The sequence below is a fragment of the Aethalodelphis obliquidens genome, unplaced genomic scaffold, assembly GCF_003676395.1.
Source record: "Aethalodelphis obliquidens isolate GAN/ISIS:26980383/991018 unplaced genomic scaffold, ASM367639v1 scaffold2, whole genome shotgun sequence".
NCBI lineage: Eukaryota > Metazoa > Chordata > Mammalia > Artiodactyla > Delphinidae > Aethalodelphis > Aethalodelphis obliquidens.
This window is the reverse complement of record NW_020837946.1, coordinates 54659262-54680147: the sequence shown is the minus strand read 5'-3', so window position 1 is coordinate 54680147 and position 20886 is coordinate 54659262. Positions and strand designations below refer to the sequence as shown.

General features: G+C 37.2%; 1 protein-coding gene across 6 annotated transcripts; it reads left to right on the top strand.

Moving 5' to 3' along the window:
* The first annotated feature begins 678 nt into the window (after positions 1–678).
* RBM45 (RNA binding motif protein 45) lies at positions 679–19547 on the top strand. Of its 6 annotated transcripts, XR_003437183.1 has the most exons (12): positions 679–1122; positions 4963–5085; positions 6950–7076; positions 9236–9357; positions 10170–10356; positions 13365–13494; positions 13665–13749; positions 13947–14110; positions 15654–15854; positions 18314–18392; positions 19097–19128; positions 19294–19547. XR_003437183.1 is itself a non-coding variant. In XM_027127206.1 (11 exons), the coding sequence occupies exons 1-9, from the start codon at positions 823–825 to the stop codon at positions 15844–15846; spliced, it is 1431 nt and encodes a 476-aa protein (XP_026983007.1). In that variant the 5' UTR covers positions 680–822; the 3' UTR covers positions 15847–15854; positions 19097–19128; positions 19294–19547. The 6 variants fall into 6 exon arrangements, 5 of the variants coding, with proteins under 5 accessions (XP_026983007.1, XP_026983030.1, XP_026983022.1 ...); XM_027127206.1 differs by lacking the exon at positions 18314–18392 and having other exon boundaries at positions 680–1122; XM_027127229.1 differs by lacking the exon at positions 18314–18392 and having other exon boundaries at positions 680–1122; positions 9236–9358; positions 10174–10356.
* Positions 19548–20886: the final 1339 nt, after the last annotated feature.

The window sequence follows — 20886 nt, the reverse complement described above, 5'->3', positions numbered from 1 at the left end:
CCTGGACTTGAACATTTAAGAAGCTCTGCTCCTGAACCATTTTCTGGTTTGTTCCTTTCAGTTCATTCCAGTGCCACTGCCTTGTTTCTGGATTTCTGCCAGTTTTATGCTGACCTCTCCTCAAGGCCCATTAACAACAAGCCTTAGAAGTCAGTAGATTTCCCACTTTGCTTGCACCTTAGGATTTCTCCTAGTTCCACAGCTGTGCGCTGCATTCTTTCTGCCCTTAAACCTCCCACGGTTGCTTCTGGGAGTTGAGTAGATCAGAAGATGGAGTTGTTTCTGGTTTGGGCTCTGTTGTTTGTTTTTCTATTACCTTTTGCTACTCCATGGGCCCCAATTCCTCATCTCAGTTTTCTCAACAATGAGGCTGGAGTTGGTTGATCAGCTCTAAGGCTGAACGTTTTAACTCAGTCCTATAGAGCTGTTCTAGTGAGCTTACGACCAAGGTGGCAAGGTTGGGGGAAGACACCATGGGCTTTGGGAGTGGGGCAGAGCCAGCGACGGGAAAGCCCGCGCACCAGAGACTTACAGCAACAGGGAACCAGGATCACACACCTGGTGCGTGGGCCTTGGCTCCGCGGGATTGGCGCCGTAGACTGCGTCAGGCTCCCCCGGGCCGCTAGGGGCGCAGCAGCTCCCCGACCCCAAAGCCGGCACACTGCGTGGCCGGCCTGCGCCGGGCCCCAGACCCTTCCGTCTTCCGGAAGCGGACGCGAGGCTGGCTGCGACTGGGTGGGCAGCTACTGCAGTGGCGGGCACGGCGGGAGCGAGGAGGAGTAAAGGGGTGCGGGCCTGGCTCCCGCGCCGGAGTGGAGCACCATGGACGAAGTTGGGAGCTGTGCGAGCGGCGGAGGCTTCCGCCCGGGCGTGGACAGCCTGGACGAGCCGCCCAACAGCCGCATCTTCTTGGTGATCAGCAAGTACACGCCCGAGTCGGTGCTGAGGGAGCGCTTCTCGCCCTTCGGGGAGATCCAAGACATCTGGGTGGTGCGGGACAAGCACACCAAAGAGTCCAAGGGCATTGCATTCGTCAAGTTTGCCCGCAGCTCGCAGGCCTGCAGGGCCATGGAGGAGATGCACGGCCAGTGCCTCAGCCCCAGCGACACCAAGCCCATCAAGGTGCGGGGGCCGGGTCGGGGTGCCCCCGGGGGCGGTGTCAGGCTGCGGTAGGGGTGGTACATCCGCTCGCGGGGGCGGACTGGGCAGCACCTGGCATTCCGGGGTGGGGGTCGGGGAGGGGAGGACGGCGTTGCAGAGAGTGTTCTTGCGGACCCCCTGCCGGCAGGGCTGCACTGGGGTGCGGGGGGATGGGGGATGCAGAGAGAACGTCCGCTCCCGGGTCGGACCAGGCGTCTGCGGCTACTCCGGCTGCAGAGCTGCGGTGCCCGGACAGCCCCGCGCCCCCGCCGTCGATAATCCACCGCCCAGCTCCGACCCTGACCTACTTTGAGGACTTCTCTGATCCTCCTCAGACCTCGCGGTTTACCGTGTATAAAAACAAGTAACTTTGCTTTTCCTCAGGTAGGTAAGGTGCTTAAAGACTTGATAAAAGTACATGTAACTGTGGCCCTCCCGTTAGCCATTTTCCCAGTACCAAAGTATGCATGTATATAATTTTTTTATATATTTATTTATTTATTTATTTATTTTTGGCTGTGTTGGGTCTTAGTTTCTGTGCGAGGGCTTTCTCTAGGTGCGGCGAGCGGGGCCACTCTTCATCGCGGTGCGCGGGCCTCTCACTGTCGCGTCCTCTCTTGTTGCGGAGCACAGGCTCCAGACGCGCAGGCTCAGTAGTTGTGGCGCACGGGCCTAGTTGCTCCGAGGCATGTGGGATCTTCCCAGACCAGAGCTCGAACCCGTGTCCCCTGCATTGGCAGGCGGATTCTCAACCACTGCACCACCAGGGAAGCCGTGCATGTATATAATTTAAAAAAAAAAAGAGGCAAATCATTGTGATGGCAGTGTAATTGTATTAATATTAAATGCCTCTTTGAATACTCTTAATTAACAATGGTGGTATTTATATTAAGTTTCCACACTTAACTTCTCTGTAAAATTAATATACTGACACAGGGCAGGAAGGGTGATTTTGAGGGTATTTGACTTAATCTTTCCTTTTAGCACAGAGCCAGTACAAGGTGAACCCTCAGTACATCTTTTTGTCCATAGTAGCAGTCTCTGTAGGCCTTTCTTGCAAAAAAGAGAGGAGCCTAGGAATACACCAACAACACATTAGACAATAGACATTCCCTCTCCTCCCACCTCCCAGACCCTCTGAGTCAGGACAGATCATCAATGAAATTAAGTGTAAGGCCACAGTATATACTAGATCAGGGGGTGGCAAGCTTTGTCTGTAAAGGGTCAGTAAATATTTTAGGCTTTGTGAGTCATGCACAGTCTGTCACACATTCTTTTTGTTTTTTAACAACCCTCTAAAAATGTAAAAGCAATTCTTAGATCATGGGCTGTAGAAAAACAGGAAGCTGAAGTTTGTTGACTCCTGCACTAGGTTGATAATTTTCATCTCCTTCCAATTATGATCTTAGCAGGGAGGATTTTTTTACTTTGAATATAGTATAACCACAGAGATCTTCTTGGAAACTCCCCAAAATGTCCCAAATTTGAAACCTATAGACCCCCCCTTGCCTTCATTAAATTCCTACAAGAGAAGTAAAAGTTCCAGCACTAAAATGTATCCCCCCCTTTTCACCACAGAGAAATTAAATGATTCACAAAGATAATTAAAGCTTAAGTTTTGTTTTTCACATTTTTGTCCACTCAGTTTCAGCCAGAGGGTTGTTGCACTAGTGCCTTAGCTAGACAGTCTAAATTCATTCTTCAGCAGCTTCAACTTGGGCTGTCTTCTGCTGGAATGTAGTGGGGTTTTTTGTTTTGTTTTTCAGTATTTCCAGTTAAATTAATTCACCTTCAGTGTTTCTCATGTACTTTGCTTTTGCAAAGTTCCAAAGGCCCTACAAGACAAATAAGAAAATTTTAATACCAGGCCTACAGCCAGAAAAGATTGTCCAAATGAAACTCATTCTGTGAGTGATCAGCTACATTATCTTGAGGAAAAGGGTAAACCTAGAAAACAAGAGAAAAATCTTAGTTCTTAGCTTTGCGAGAATTTAGAGCCATAGTCTGTGAACGTAAAGTCTCAGGAGAAATCATCCAGTAGGTGGTTGATTATTATACATGTTTTCTACTTAGATATTGTCATCTTTATCAGAAATTTGAAATGCTCCAATCTTCTAAAATTTAAAAATTTGTGATCTGATGGCACCTCCAATCACAAGTCTTACTTGAAACTCTTTTTTTCTCCTAGTGTCTTCCTGTACTTAAAGGTTCCCTATTTGTATTTCCCTATTGACCATCCATTACTGATACATGCAGTGGACTAACTTTCTAGTGGGCCATTTCTGTGTTACTTAATACTCTACTACTAATACCTTATACAGTGCTTGGCATGTGGTATAAGTTTATCAAAGGAATAACTGGAAGTAGATGCTATCTAGGGGTGTATCTCCAGCTGTATCTTGTAAGCAAGGTTCTACACCTCTGTGACACCTGTTTTCCAAGCAAACATAATGACCCTATTTTTCAATATTTCTAAAATCCCGTGGCTCTATAAATTCTTTGTCCTTTTAGTTGCTCCCTTCTCCTCTGGAATTCCATAGGTTCACGTTTTCTCATACTGAATGGTATACCGCCCCCCTTTAAAGACAAAGAAGAAGAAGAAAGGAAAAAAATACTCAAGGGCGCTGTCTGGTGATTTACATTATTTTTATTACATTTCTACAAGTTATAAAAAATAAGAGTAGCCATTAAAATTCTTATGCTTGTAGCTCTTGAAACAAATCCAGAATCATAGTTAAAGATTTTACATTCCTCTGGAATAATATAAAACCAAAGCAATTTTATGAATTAAATTAAAGCAATACCACAAAGCAAATTAAATTCCAGGTAATAATCTAGTGTCACAGATAATATTTCAATAAAACTAAATTACTAATAGAAAAATAGAGCTTCAGTCCATTCTGTGCATTTTCTTGCTCACATAAGTCATTCAGGTGGTAACTGAGATGATCCAGAATATGGTCATGTTACCTTTTTTTAAGGATTAATATTAGAAAGCAAACAATTAAAAATATGACCATCTAGACTTAAACCCAACTGTATCAATATTAAATTAAACATAAATTGGCTAAACACTCCTATTAAAAAGCAGGGATTGTCAGGATTTTTTTTTAAAAGGCCAAACTAAATGCTGTTTGCAAGAGATGCACTTTTAAGTATAAAGATACAAAGAGGTTGAAAGTAAAAGGATAGAAAAAGCTGGTGTGATATCAGACAAAATGCTCTTCAACAGGAAGGGTATTAACAGAGAATAATTTCCTAAAAATAAAAATATCAATCAAAAAGTACATAACAATTCCAGATGTTTATGTAACCAATAATAGAGCTTCAAAATACATGAAGCATTATTAATAGAACTAAAAGGAGAGAGAAATTCATATTCAGATTTTTACACTCCTCTTAGTCTCTGACAGAAAAAGTAGACAAAATCAGTAAGGATATGACATGTTAATAACACTATTAATCAACTATATAATTGACATTTATTGAACACTACCTAACAAGCGCAGAGTACACGTTCTCTTTCAGTGCACTGACTATTGCACTGACTGTTGCTCTCTTTCAGTGCACTGACTATTGCTCTTGGTAAAAAAAATACAAAGGAAAAAAGAATTCGGAAAAAAAGTGCAAAGATCAGTGTTATCTCATAAAAAGTCATTGCAATAAAGATTGCTTTAGCAAAATCTTTTTTGATAAGACGCTATTACATTGCATTTAACCTACATGAATCCCATACTAATAATGAAGTAAGTATTCTTAAGGAGTAGGAAAACAGTTGACTGATATTTCCACATTATTCTTTGGGTTTTGTTTGTTTCTTAGGTTTTCATTGCTCAGTCCAGATCATCTGGAAGTCACCGAGATGTTGAAGATGAAGAACTTACAAGAATATTTGTTATGATACCAAAGTCCTACACAGAAGAAGATCTACGGGAAAAATTTAAGGTACTTAACATTTTCTAATCAGCTAGGGTTCTTGATAACTTACAGTCTTACATTGGTTGTACAATTACTAAATCTTGTTTTGTTTGAGTTAGATCATTAGATTGGTGGTGGAGAATTAAATAACTATTTTTAAGTCATCTATTTCAATCTAGTTATTAAATATTAAAACTAAAATAAGTTAACTTTTTAAAAATATATAAAACCTGGAAAATATTGATGATGGTGTTTTTCCCCCCATTTAATGAAAATACAGATTCAGGAAAATGAAGTATAAAGCTCAGAGTTTTAAGTAAGGTCTCATACCTAGTAGGTGATGGAGCCAAGATTTATGCCCAGGGTGTCTGAATCCAGAGCCTGCTCTTGGTCTTGAAATTTTCAAAGCACCCTCTTAGCACTCCTCTCTATTGCCTCTCATGGAGAGGTGGGGCAGGCAAGCCTGAGTGTGTGAACTGTATTATCTCACATTTGTTACAAGTCTGTGGCATGTTGATGAACTTGTTCACAGAAAGACTTATCCTCTATAGTTTTTGTTTTAAAATTAGACCTCTGAAGGAATTATATTTAAAGAAAAAAAAAAAAACTACCTACAACTCTGAACTATAGCTAGATTGTAGTCAATGAAATTTGGAGACAATTTAAAATTTCTTTTTAGCCATTGACTTTTATAAGCAGTGACACACTTTCACAAAAGCTATTAAAAAGCAATTTTTAAATTGTCTTGAGTTGTAATTTTTTATTCTTTTTCTACTAATCTTCCCAGTACTGAATCATGTGGACAACAAGCAAGAAAGAAAACAAGTAGTAAAAAGTAATTTTCAAACTTCCTCTATCCTACCCCAACCGAGGATTGAATAAAATACTTCAAAAATAACAAATACCAAATATATATATATTCCATACTTCCTCCAATAGTAAGAATAAAGTTTTTACCTTATATACTTATAAACTTTTATCTTTCTCTGAGTGAACAAATGTGGCATTTTTAAATACATATATAGTAGTTAAGTTACTAACGGTTACATGAAAATTTTTTAAATTAATAATAAACAGTAAGAATTTATATCCCGTATTTCTTCCAACATTAAAAGTAAACATTTACCACATATTTCTCACATGGAGTATTAACTTTCTGCGTGAACCAATGTATTTTTAAAATGTACTTCAAGAGGCACTCCTTCAAAAGTATACACAATCATTTATGTTCGTGTTAGAAGGCAGATAAATAATTATAGCTAATATTTACTGAGGGCTGACTATGTCCCAGACCCTCTATATGCGCTTTAGGTGTACTTGCTCTTTTAACCCTTAAAACAACCCTATGAGGTAGGTACAGCTATTAGCCCCATTTAACAGCTAAGGAGATAGGCAACTGCCCAGTTAATAAGTGGCTGAACCAAGATTAAAATAAAGAAGGTTCAATTCCAGAGCCTCTGCTCTTAACCAACACTGAGCAAGACTTTGGAGCTTTCCAGACCATGTACAAGTTTTTGCTCTCCCTCCATGACTTTGGCAAGTTATTTGATTTCTCTAAGGCCCAGCTTCCTGGTCTGTGAAATAAGCAGTATGATATATATATATCCTTGAAGTGCTGTTATAACAATAAAGTGATATATGTAAAGCAAATGCTCAGTAAATAAAAAGTATCTTTATTTTGGTTATGTTATTATTTGGTTTTATCATCATTATGGTTATTTTTCTAGTGCCTCATTAGTTTGTGACATTTTTATTCCATTATTAAAAGTAGCTATAAATTCTGATTTCTTTTTTTGTAAGCAAGAAGAACAAGTAAATTTTAAGTTAGTTCTGAAATCTGTTCAGTTATTAATTTTGACTCCTCTAAGATCATTTCTTTTAACTCTCATAGGTGTATGGAGATATCGAGTATTGCAGCATTATTAAGAATAAAGTAACTGGAGAAAGTAAAGGCTTGGGCTATGTTCGATACTTAAAACCATCACAGGCTGCCCAAGCAATAGAAAACTGTGATCGAAGTAAGGATGTGTTCATTTATCATTGTAATAGACATTTGAAAAAATTCGAATTATTCTAATTATAATCTAATACTGGTTTGTGCTAATAGCCATACCTGCTAATTTAATCTCAGCAATGGGAGTTTAAATATATATAGTCCTAGGATGAAAATAATTTGGGGGCTGTGATTAGGCTTTCATTGAGGCACTATCTTAAAAAATATGAGCAACTGCATTAACTCAGTGAAAATGCTGTTGTCCTACTTTGGTTATTATTTCTACAGGTTTTTGGGGTTTATTAAATTATTTAGAATTTTAAGTATTAAAAAATTTACCAACCCTTTCAGGTTGGGGTTTTTTTTTAATATTTATTCTTTATATTTTAAAGAAATTCAAGTATTCTGTAATATTTGTTTATATTTGACCTAAACCCTAAATAGAGTTAGGTATACTAATAAACATATAAATAATAAGGATAGGATTTTTAAGGTTTGCTAGCATTGTGAAGTAAATACACATTGGGTTAATTTCAAGGTAGAGTGACATTAGTCGGATCTTCTGCTGTTGCTGGTGTACATTCTGAAGAATAAGAATTCTAAAGAGGCCAAGGAAAATATTCTTTGTTGTCATACTTCTAGTTATATTGACCCTTAGAAATGACATGTAGAATAATTCAATTAGTGGGTTTCAGGATATTATAAAAATAGATACATACTGAAAATGATTATTGTTAATCAGTAGAACTCTTAGATAACCCTAAGGTATACACCAAAATTTTCTCTCAGATCCTTCTAAATTTCTCAGTCAACCAACATTAACTGAGTACCTATGGTATACTCACCAATATAAGTAGAGGGATACAAATGGAATATATAGCAACGCTGGCATTTAAGGAATTGACAGCTATATTGGGTAGCCGAGATCTAATAGGCAAAAAATAGTTAAGGAATAATAGATTTTTTAAAGCTCTGTGTCTTATTTATCTGTTGCTGTCACCCCAAGTACCTAGTACTGCTGTTAGTAGTACTCGATATAGTAGTGTACTCAGTTGAGTAGTACTCAATTAAGATTTATTGAGATCTCTAGCAAAGATACTGCCATTTATAGTAGACTCAATAAAAATTTGCCAAATGAGAAAATGTTCAGAACTATGTGATATAGCCTATCAATGGTGAAAAACAAGTGCACCAAATGAGCATGGGAATACATCTGGAGGTAGGATTTGCAACTGGTGTAGAGTAGGCAGGGCAGAAGATGAGAGCAATGTTAGTAAAGACACAGAGCTAGAAATAAACGTCTTTGCTTAATAGCATGAAGGCAACAATCTAAATAAAGCTTGGTGTTCCTGTTGAGAAACAGGGACAGAGTAATCTAGGTACATTGGAACCGTACACGGGAGGTGATGAAGAGTTCAAGCTTAGTCCACATTAGAAAATTCCTTGTAGATTGTTTTAAAAGGAGAAAAATAACAAAAACTGTTTCAGCACAGTTGATCTAACCACAGTATCAAGAGTGGATTTACAGAGGAAGAATTCAAAGAGGCTCATTTTATCCTTTTTGGAACCACTGAATAATATGATGAAAGCTGTGAACCTTCTCCCTTGAAATATGCCCATGTGCACATATGAATAAGCATTATGTTTAAAGTTTCAGAGGGTTCATGAACCTTCCCACCTTTTGAAGCTCATCGTTGCTGGTGTACATAGTTAAAACTCTTGATCCAGAGGCAAAGCTATCAGTTGAAGGGTTGTAATTAATTGATGAGAATCTAATTTTAAAACAGAGGCAGGGAAGTTGGAGTGAAAGATAACATCTAAGTATATTTCAAAGGAAGAATCTTGATGACAGTTGGGTGTGAAGAAGCACTATTGGATTTTGATGTTGGAAAGCCTGAGAGAATGAATGATGATGTCATCTGTCGTAGAGGGAGACTGGAAAGGATAGAATAGAATTGCTGATCTTTCATGTCTACATTGACCCATAATTTGGGATTCTTGCTGTTTCTCATTTACTCCTTGCCATCTTTCAAAAAGCAAAGAAGTAGGTCTGGTGGAGATGGTTGTTTGTGTAGATTTTGTTTTATACAATTACAAAACTAAGTCAAGCACTAGCAATCAAGTATATTTGTAGGTGTGTTAAATTTGCTCTAAAGTTTGAAATTTATGGATTCTCTTTTTCAGGTTTTAGGGCAATCTTGGCTGAACCTAAAAATAAAGCATCTGAATCCTCAGAACAAGATTATTATAGTAATATGAGGCAGGAGACTTTGGGACATGAACCTAGAGTGAATATGTTTCCATTTGGTAAGTGGGCTATCTTTACTTTAATGGCATAAGTAGTGTATGCAATCTGATTTGGAGGGGTTTTTTTTTTAATACTCTTTTATCAGCAGTCTGAAGTTCACGTAGTGAATAAAAGAATTTATAGGTTTTATAGGTTTTTTTTTTTTCTTTCAAGAAGTTGGTCATGACACCTAATGTCATTATTTAATGCTTATTTTGTTTAACTTATTTCCAATTATAGTTTTTTGTGGTTAGTTATGGATTATCTAAGTGTTACACTATGTCACTGTCAGTGGCAGTGTTACACTGCCATTTTGGGGGGGTGAGCTGCTGCTTGTAGGCAGCTGACCAAGAAATATGAAAGACATATACAGTTATCCCCTCAGTATGAATCCTAAAATTTTATCCCTAAATTACTGCTGCTTTAAAATTAGGGCTAGAGAAAGGAGAGGAATGACAAAAGTAGAAGTTAGAAAAGGGGGAACATGAGTGATGAAAGTAAGACCTGTAAATGTTATTCGGCATAAACTTCCCTTTAGGTGAAACACTTGCCATATTTTGCAGTTTTGCATAGTAAACGTATTCCTGTGAAATTACACTACACATTTCTGCTTATATTTCTGTATCAAGGCAGGGAAATGGGGAGAGTTGTCTGTTTTCTTGTCCTTGTCTCTCCTGATAGTGCTGATGACCAAGAGCATATTACAAAAGACAGTGCCTTTGTTCAATGCAGAGGACTTAATGACACTTCATTTTATTTTCTAGTATCTAAAATGTTAAATGAATCTCTGAATGTATAGAAATTTAAAGATTTGCTTTTTTTTTTTATATCGTTGGAGAACAACAATCTGAATTTTCAAGTTTTGACAAGAATGACAACAGAGGCCAGGAATCCATCTCCAAACGCCTGTCAGTTGTATCAAGAGTTCCTTTCACTGAAGAGCAGCTTTTCAGCATTTTTGATATAGTACCAGGGTTGGAATACTGTGAAGTTCAACGAGATCCGTATTCTAATTATGGTAAAAATAATGTCTGTATTATTTTTTAATATACTGTGTTTTGTTAAACTGGCTTTCCTCCAGTGGCACTTTTTCTTTTTAATTTTTATTGGAGTATAGTTGATTTACAATGTTGTGTTACTCTCTGCTGTACAGTAAAATGAATCAGTTATATATATACATATATCCACTCTTTCCTAGATTCTTTTCCCATATACGTCGTTACAGAGTATTGAGTACAGTTCCCTGTGCTATACAGTAGGTCCTTATCAGTTATCTTTTTTATAGATAGCAGTGTATATATGTCAATCCCAATCTCCCAATTTATCCCTCCCCCCACCTTTTCCCCCTGGTAACCATAAGTTTGTTTTCTACATCTGTGACTCTACTTCTGTTTTGTAAATAAGTTCGTTTGTTCCGATGGCACTTTTTATGTCAGATACTGTTTGTATGACAGTTTTTTGTTTCTTTTTTCTCTACCTTAAACTTTCAAATATAGTGATACCTCAATAAACAAATCCCTGGGAATACATCTACTTTATAGTCATGTATTTTTTTAAAACTGTTTTAACGCCCATAAAATAGAGCATTCTCTGTTTCCAGTTGTACAACAAAAATACTTTAGAATAGGGTCTCTTTCTGTACTTCTCATTAATGCTAGGCAAAGTGATAAAACCCTTAAAGTTTTCTCCTCTTCCCTAAGTCTCTTTTTCTTAAACTTTATACCTCAAAATGGAGCTCCTTCCCTTTTCCAGCATTTTTCCCATTTCAAGCATTTTAATTGCCCTACTTCTCTCTCTGCTTCTCCCCACTCTTAATAGAAGCAAGACTCTAATGTCAGCCATTTGAACTTGGTAACTGGTTCATTGATTAAACCTATTATCTAGTGTTAGGTTAATCCATCTTTGTATTCTTGTAAGCCTTTTGATTTTTTTAAGGCTTTTTTAAAATGCCCTAGTGGTGTAATGGGAAAAGGTTGGCATTCCATTTTGCAGCCAACTCAGGTGCAAATCCCAACAATGACACGTAGTTGTAAGACCTCAGCAGATTGCTTATTCTATCTAGTCTCTCTTTCCTCATCTGTAAAATGGGATTATTAGTACCTTCTATGCCAGGGTTAGATAAGAATTAGAAATAATATATATAAGATATCTACTGCAAGTCCTGGCACATAATAGGCACTCAGTTTGTTGGTTTTTAAAGAATTGGAGGTGAGGGGTGGTATAGAGAAATCATACTTGGCATCTCTTCCAGTACTATAGATATACTTGATTTAGTCATTTTAGGGTGTCTTTTTATGGATGTTGAGGGGAAATAGATGAGTCAGATTATATAGACTGACTGACCTAGAGTGTCCACACCCTTCATACAGACACTCCCACATAATCAATATTACTCTACCCAGCACTGGTCTTTTAGCAGGACCTACTAAAAAGTCATTGACCTACTTTGTACCATCTCCAACTTTAACCCAGTCTTATGCTATCAGTCTTTTTTTTTTTTTTTTTTTACTATTAATTTATTTATTTTTATTTTGCCTGCTCTGGGTCTTAGTTGTGGCATGCAGTATCTTTTTTTTTTTGCAGTACGCAGGCCTCTCACTGTTGTGGCCTCTCCCGTTGCGGAGCACAGGCTCTGGACGCGCAGGCTCAGTGGCCATGGCTCACGGGCCCAGCCGCTCCGCGGCATGTGGAATCTTCCCAGACCGGGGCACGAACCCGTGTCCCCTGCATCGGCAGGCGGACTCTCAACCACTGCGCCACCAGGGAAGCCCCATGCAGGATCTTTGTTGCAGCATGTGGGATCTTTTTTAATTGCGGCATGCAGGATCCTTTTTCGTTGCAGCTTGTGGACTTCTTAGTTGTGGCATGCAGACTCTTAGCTGTAGCATGCATGCAGGATCTGGTTCCCAGACCAGGGATCGAACCCGGGCCCCCTGCATTGGGAGCTCAGAGCCTTACCCACTGGGCCACTAGGGAAGTCCCTGCTGTCATTCTTTTTTGTGACTCTAAGGCGCACATTTTGTGGGTTTTGGCATATCTGTTATTATATTCATATGTAATTCTATTTGTTTTGTATTTTCTTTCCTTTTTATCTGGTACTTTGAAATGTATTTGTTCCTTTACCTTCTCTATTGTTTCTCTGGTTGGATGTGTCTGATAAATATGTGTATCATTGGAACACCTTTTTATTAATAGAGGTATTATATAGTTAGAATCCTATTTGAATTAGTTTTATATGTTCATTTGCTCCTGAGTTTCAATTTCATTAAAATGTTGAGATGCTTAGATTTAGAGAGGAACATTAAATTAAAACGTTGTTTTTCCCAAAGTGAGTTATAGTATAAACGTATTGTGAAAACCTTTTGGTTGTGTTACAAGCTCCTGGGCTTGCCATGTAAGGGCTCCTGTATAAAATTTTCCCCCCCTGTAGCATCACCTTCCTGAATTGAAATCTACCCCCTTAGCTAAAAGCTCTTCAAAGGAATGTGAAATATGTGACTTTTGATCCGAAACCCTCTGTTACCCTGCTTTTTGGTTTTACTACATATATCACTTTTTCTCTGTCTACCACTTCAGCTAGCCAAGATGACTATATATTCTTTTCATATATCACTTCTCATTTCATTTCTTACTATGATAGGGAAAATTTTAGAATTTCAAAGTATATTTCAAAGAATGAAAATTTTAAGAAAAACTGGTTGGCTTTTAGCTGTTTCTCTGTCATATAAGAAAAGCCAAGATCTTAAAATTAAATTCATTGGACAGAACTTAAGCTAATGATACCATTTTTTTTTAAAATATCATGTTCATATTTTTACCAACATCTGGTTTATACTTTGCTTTATAGGAACACAGCTATTGAACACATGTATAACAGAACTTGGTTTTCTGACACATTTGATTATATATTTACTAATTGTGTGATATTAGTGTTTTTCTCTATTGTTTCATTCTTATGGCAACACAAACTTTAGTTACTGAATCTGCTTTTTTTCTAATTCCCGTATATTCTCTGCTTTATTTTAGGTCATGGAGTGGTTCAGTATTTTAATGTAGCATCTGCTATTTATGCAAAATACAAGTTACATGGATTTCAGTATCCTCCTGGGAATCGGATAGGTGTTTCCTTCATTGATGATGGGAGTAATGCATCAGAGTAAGTACCATTCCAGGAGCTAGCCTAAAGCCAAGCTTTGGATATACGTGATATGACTTGGAGAATAAAAATAGAATTGACCTCTCAGGTGAGGAAGTCACACAAAAGAAGTTACTGTTTAGAGACTGAATATTTCTAGTTTTCTGTGTATTACCAGTTCTTATCTCCAGTCTCCTTAGAAAAATGGCAACGCAGATGGTAGCTGCACAGCTTGCATCAATGGTGTGGAATAACCCAAGTCAGCAGCAATTTCTGGTAAGTAGGTAAGAATTTAACCTTCACAGTAGTATAAAATAAATGTGGCCTTTGTTTATTACCTGTGTAAGAAAATTTTCAGAGATATAGTAAAAGACCACATAGGTGCCATGATACACATCTCTTTAGCTCTTGACTTAAGAATCCCTAAAGTGCAGTTTTTCTTCTTTTTTGTTTTGAACCTAATTCTTCAACAGCAATTTGGAGGAAGTTCTGGATCACAGCTGCCTCAAATCCAGACAGATGTTGTACTTCCGTCATGCAAAAAAAAAGCCCCTCCTGAAACTCCGGTGAAAGAAAGACTTTTTATCGTGTTTAATCCACATCCTTTACCTTTAGATGTACTAGAGGATATATTCTGGTAAGATTTCAATTCCACAGAGTTACATTTTTAAATAATATATTTAAACCAGTCATTTAAGCAGCCTTGCAGCTTCCTGTGTGTGGTACTTTTCAGGTACAGCTGATTCGTTCTGTGGTTTAAAAAAGTTCTTATTTATATCACCTTTTAAAATATATAATTATTTCCTTCTCTTCTTTGTTACTTACATGTCATAAGTCTCCACACAGAATTTCCTTTTATTTTATTTTGAAGACATAAAACATGGAGTATTGTTTTGAAAAGTTGCATACATAGAATGAACAAATCATTTGTTTCTTAATAGAAGATACATCTGTATAGACCTGTCCTCTAGAATTCAGCTGAACAGTGCTTATTAAGCATCTTCTATTTTGTCAGCACTCTATTGGACCCTTAAAGATTATATAACTACATTGAGTAAACAATTACTTGATTGTAGGGAAGAGTGTGTGTATGTGTGTGTGTGTGTGTGTGTGTGTGTGTGTGTGTGTACATACGTATATAAAATAAGTGTAAAAAGGGGGAAGACTCTTGTTTGTTTTTAATGTAACTTCTTTAACCTTAACTTTTTCTTTTTGGTCTTTTTCCTATTTGCCTTACAATGTTAGCGAATTTATTTAAAAGATAGAAAGCTTGTTAAAGAACTTCACAAAATATCAGTGATGTGGTTCAAGTATTTTGATTTTTATTTAACCAATTTATTTCGTTTATTTTTTTAACCTCTCCTCTGTACCAGGCAGTCACTGTGCTAAGTGCCAGAGACATTGTGTAAACAAACATTATATTACGTAAACAAGATGTAATAGTTCTTGTCCTCTTAGAACTAATCACATGTAGGAGACAGATAAGTGAATAGGAAATTACAACCTAGAGAGGTTGTGTGGTGAAAAGGAATATTCAGTCTGTGAAATACATAGGAGGGGCACCTGCCTTAGAAACTCAGAGAAGACTTATTGAAAGAAGCAAGGTATAGTGGAGGCCTGGAGGACACAAATAATTTAACCAGGGAAGAAAGCTGGGCGTGTGGGTGGTTATACCTGCGGGAGAGAACGTGGAAGGAGGTTGTTGGAATATGGGATTTGAGAGACTGAGGGAAGATGAAGCTGCAGAGGACAAGGACCCAAGTCAAGAAAGCCCCACAAGCTATATTAGGGAGCTTGTCCTTACCCTGGACGCATGAAGAGCAGCTGAAGGGACTTTTAGGGAGGAAATGATCATATTTGTGTTTTAGAAAGATCACTCAGAAGACAGGATAGAGAATAGATTGGAGAAGGATAAACCCAGGGGGCAGGTAAACTAGTGAAGAAGGTATTAGAGTAAACTAAGAAAAAGATAATGATGGTCAGAATGAGGAAAGAGATCTGAGTGATAATGAGGAGAAATTGACTGATAGAGGAAATGTTTAAGAAGGAAGATTGACATTATTAGAGATTGGATGTGGGAAAAGGAGTGAAAAAAGGAGTCCAGAATGGACCCCAACTTTTAGACCTGAGCATCTTTACTTATCAATTTCAGTTGATCTTTTTTTTTTACTTTGTTTCAGTCGTTTTGGTAACCTGATCGAAGTTTACCTTGTGTCAGGAAAAAATGTGGGGTATGCCAAGTATGCAGATAGAGTAAGTGCTAATGATGCCATTACTACTTTACATGGAAAGATCCTGAATGGAGTCAGACTTAAAGTTATGCTGGCAGACTCCCCAAGAGAAGAATCTAACAAACGACAAAGAACTTACTGATTCTTGAGGTATGCTATTTTTAATCTAAATTCTGAAACACATTGGCTAAATAGTGTAACGAAAGGAATATGTATAGAGTTTCTTTTTAAGGATTTACAAGTTGTTGGTTAAAAGCACTGTGGCTTAAAAGCACTGTGCTGATAATTTTACAGTATATTTTTTAAACTTGAACTTTTTTTTTTTTTTGGGTATGCGGGCCTCTCACTGTTGTGGCCTCTCCCGTTGCAGAGCACAAGCTCTGGACGCGCAGGCTCAGCGGCCATGGCTCATGGGCCTAGCCGCTCCACGGCATGTGGGATCTTCCCAGACTGGGGCACGAACCCATGTCCCCTGCATTGGCAGGCAGACTCTCAACCACTGCGCCACCAGGGAAGCCCTAAACTTGAACTTTTTAAACTTAAAAAATGTTTTTGATGTTTACTGGGAGAATGTCTATCCTATAAAATAAAATCAGATTTCAGTTTAGAAAATTAAATGGTATTTGTGTGTGTGTCTGTGTGTGTGTGAATGTCTTTGCTATTAAGAATTGGACTTTACTATATGGTTACATAAACTTTAAAATTGGAATACTTCTAAAGATTTTTAACTTGAACAGTTAATGTTTTGAGTTATGAATTGAGGTAATTTATGACAGTCTTTATAAAGAATGTCTTGACATTCACTAGTGAAATGCCTAAAAAGCAATACCAAATACAGTTAACCCTTGAACAGCACAAGTTTGAGCTGCATGGGTCCACTGTGGACATGTGGATGTTTTTCAGTAGTAAATACTGCAGTACCACATGATCTGAGGTTGGTTGGGTCCGAGGTTGATTGAATCTGTGGATGCAGAACCGTGGGTAAGGAGTATCTGCGTGTATGGCGGGCCCATGATAAGTGATCCTCAGATTTTCAACTGGGTGGAGGGTAGCCACCCCTAACCCCCACATTGTTCAAGGGTCAATTGTAATGCATCTTTTTGAACCTTTTGAACCTAAACGTTGGTGTTTTTCTGCACTCATATTTGTGAGTTTGTACATTAAAACTGCACGTTCAGAAAATACTCTCGTGCATATATATATTTTCAAAAATAACCTTGACAATTTCCAGAAACTCTTGTCAATTATAAATAATGCTACATACAGCCTTATGAATTCCTTTTTCTTTTAGTTTTAAGAAATCAAACCTAAATTTCTATATCTAGGACAGCTCACATCTCCACGGTTTGGAGAAACATTATTGAAAGTTAGAAATGTTTGATTCTTTCACTTTTTCATTCTGGAAATGAATCCTGAGTTTCAGGGGAAGCTGAGAGCTTCCCCGTTCCCACACACACACCAGCTTCCCAAGTCCACTGCTGGTCAAATAATAGCAGTTGGCAAGTACTTTAGAGTCAGTTTGAAGTTACTTACTTGAAAGCAATTTTCTTTTCACCAGGTTTTCTTTCTGACCAATTATGAGAACTAGGAAGTATCAAAATGAATTGTCTGAATTCTAACTGCTGATGACCTTTCCTCTGATAGAGCAAGTCAAGTGATTAGTTCCTCCTTACAGAAGGCAGTTGTCAATACGAAGTGCCTTTTGGGCCCATTATGAATAATCTCAATTTAGAAATGTTTTCAAATGTTTTATTTAATTACAAAATCCACTCCCGTTACTTCATACAATTCAGAAATATTAAATTTGCCAGTGAAAAAGAATTAGCAAGTCTTTCTTATAACAAAGCAGTTTTTTGTGTTTGCAAATAAAACGTTAAGAACTGAATTCTCTTTACACAAGCTGTCTTCTAAAATAGCATACAAAACTGCTTATTCATGTCTGTGAGTCTTTCAAAATATAGATAACAATTCTTACTCTTACTCGAAGAATCTTTGTCCTTAAAAAAGGACAATAATACTAACTTCTTAGTAAGGGGAAAATATATAAATTACTCCTGTGATTGAGCCTTTTTTAAAATAATTATTTATCTAGTATAGAAAATATTAGACTTAAAATCAGAAGATCTGAGTTGGAGTTCCAGCTCTGACACTTAACTATGATTTGGCAGATCTTTTCACCTTTCTGAGGCCGAGTTTTTCCATAGGGTTATTGAGAAAAAATGAGTCAGCAAAATTCCTTATAAAATAAAATTTTAATTTGCTTTGAAAGTGTGAGCTAAACTCGTGCATTGATGACTTCAGTGAAACCTTTATGTCATCTCATCAAAACAATGAGAAACTAAGATTAATGATACAAAACTACCTTCTGGCCAGCAAGTGTGTGAGAATGAAGCTTTATAATATCACATTTAAGTGATATGCATTCATCCAATTCCCTACATTAGAGGAAGTGCATATTCTTCAGCATGACTAGTCATGAAATATAAATCTATCCTTTTTCCCTTTATTGAGTGAGCTGTTATACATATTCAGGGCAAAGGTAAAGTAGGGTCAGATTAGTTGAAAATGGTAGGACATAATGAGCTATATTGGTTTTGAATGTCTTCTAGTTGCAGCACGGCTTTTTTTATTTTTGCTTCGAATCCCCATTTACCATGGACTTCATAATGAGATTCACCTCTTTTGTTGGTACGTTAAATAATATATTATTTTAAGGTTCAATAAGATAGTATGAAAGACTTTTCTAAGTTTTACATGATTGTAACCATTGAAGATTTTAGGGGAGATGGGGGCCACTTTTTCATTTGTTTCTTTAATTTTAAGAGAACACGAACACTACTCATGAAGGCTAGTTCCTTTTGTCTCTGAGGAGTAAGCCTAGGATTAACTGAGCCATGACTAGGAAATAGGAGAAGAAACTGGTCTAAGAATATCACTTTGAAAATAGCTGAGTTCTATTTTGAGGTGGATCTGATGTGCAAAATATGTTTCTTCTTCTATTTGAGGAAAACAGAAATTTTAGTATTTTAGAACATCCTGATTTTTGTGTGTGTGTTTTTTTATAGGTCCATTTCCTTCTTTTTTAATCACATAAAACGGTTTGTACAACTGTCACTTTTTTCACTTCCTATGTTTTCTATCTTGACATATTGTTTTGAGGAAATCCCTCTGAATTTTATCCTTGTCCCTCAATTATGATTGAACAATTATGGTTAGTTGAGTTTAGCTACCCAAAAGAACAAAATATTTCAGCGTACATGCTCTAGTTGGACTCATGGTTAAGAAGACAGTTACGAACACCCACTCATCAGCCTGGTGTGTAGGGATAAAACCCAAAGCTGTCATCCTCACATGCATGATTTTTGTATTAATTTACAATATTTTCCCTCCAGAAATTCAGTACCCGCTTGCATCATCCTTCTGAGTAAGTTAAGTTTTGCTTATTTGGGGGCATCTATGATTAAGTAAGCAGGTAACATTGGGTATACGAAATAAAGGAATAACTCCTAACATTTTTAGGTATACTATATACAACAGCTATTTCCTTTCAGGTGATGATTTTCATACTTGTGTTGTGTTCTTTCTACAGAACAAAGACTAATGACATAATCCTCAGCTGACTGACTGAAAATGTGACTGGACGCACTCCTTGTGGACAGTTGACGGCTTTTTTTTTTCACATACCTGATAGTCTCTGCACAGCATTGTTTTGTCTTGGGGAGCAGGGATTGTTGACATGTATTTTTAAACCACACGTTAATGCTAAAACTAATATAGTAGTTGTTTCTTAGAGCAATATGTTGTTATGTGTGGCAGAAATAAAGTTTTCTTTGCTTAACTAAATCATGCCTTATTTATGTAAAAGATCAGAAATGAAAAAACTTGAAAGTCAGTGTTTAGAATTTGACTAAATGACATATTTCATTGATTTTGAGATGCACATTTTTACACTTCTGACATTGGAAATATTTTGATATCCATTACTGTAATTGACAACCTCTTTTTTTTTTTCTTAGTGGAACATAAAGATGCTGTTTTCAATCAGTTGCATCTTAGATTCAATAAAATATAATTGCTACTCAACCTACACATATAGATTGGCTCCTTACACTTACTCTAAAGCAAGAGCCAAAAGACATATCATTAGAAATGATTTTTTTATACCAAGATACAACAGTTTGTTGGTAATCTTGTACAGATCGTTCAAGATTTTTTTTTTTTTTTAATTTTTGGCTGCTGTGGATCTTCGCTGCTGCAAGCGGGCATTCTCTAGTTGCGGCGAGCAGAGGCTATTCTTCATTGCAGTGCGCAGGCTTCTCATTGTGGTGGCTTCTCTTGTTGTGGAGCAGGGGCGCTAGGTGCGGGCTTCAGTAGTTGTGGCTCGTGGGCTCTAGAGCGCAGGCTCAGTAGTTGTGGTGCACGGGCTTAGTTGCTCCACGGCATGTAGGATCTTCCCAGACCAGGGCTCGTACCCATGTCCCCTGCATTGGCAGGCAGATTCTTAACCACTATGCCTCCAGGGAAGTCCCTTTCAAGATTTTAGAGCAGTGGTGCTAAGGGGAAAAAAATTTAAGTTATCACTGATAATATGTTTAAATAAATATCAATGGCTTTGGTAGGTGGACATTTTCCCTTTATAAGTACAGAACATAATGGCCACTCCAAAAATATGATATATAAGCAATTTTCAGAACAGACTATGATAGGAAGAATAGTCATTTCATAAAAGATTAAAAATGAGGAGCCTACTCTGCTTGTATTTTGAAAATCCAAGAAAAAAAATTTTATCTGCTCTTGAGGTGAATGATATGTATCAGAAAAGGTATATCTAAGTCAAGAGTTTGGCACCTTAAAAAAAAAAGACATTAAATGGCATGCAGTTGTTAAAACATCACTTAATTACCTCCGCATTATGCCTTTCACATCCTGAGTTAAATTAAAAATAGTGAAAAGATTAAATTCACTGAGCATAATAGCATATTTCATACTTGGACATTTCTCTGCTGAAAAATTTAAATCCTTTTTTTTTTGAATCAGTAATTTTAATAAATTTAGATAAGAAAATATCCTGTCTTATCTTCCCAGGCAAGACTTACTGAACAAGAATTGAACCAAGTATCTTTCTGTGAGCCAAAGGCCATATTTTAAAAAGGAAGCAAATGGGTCTTTAGAAATGAAAAAC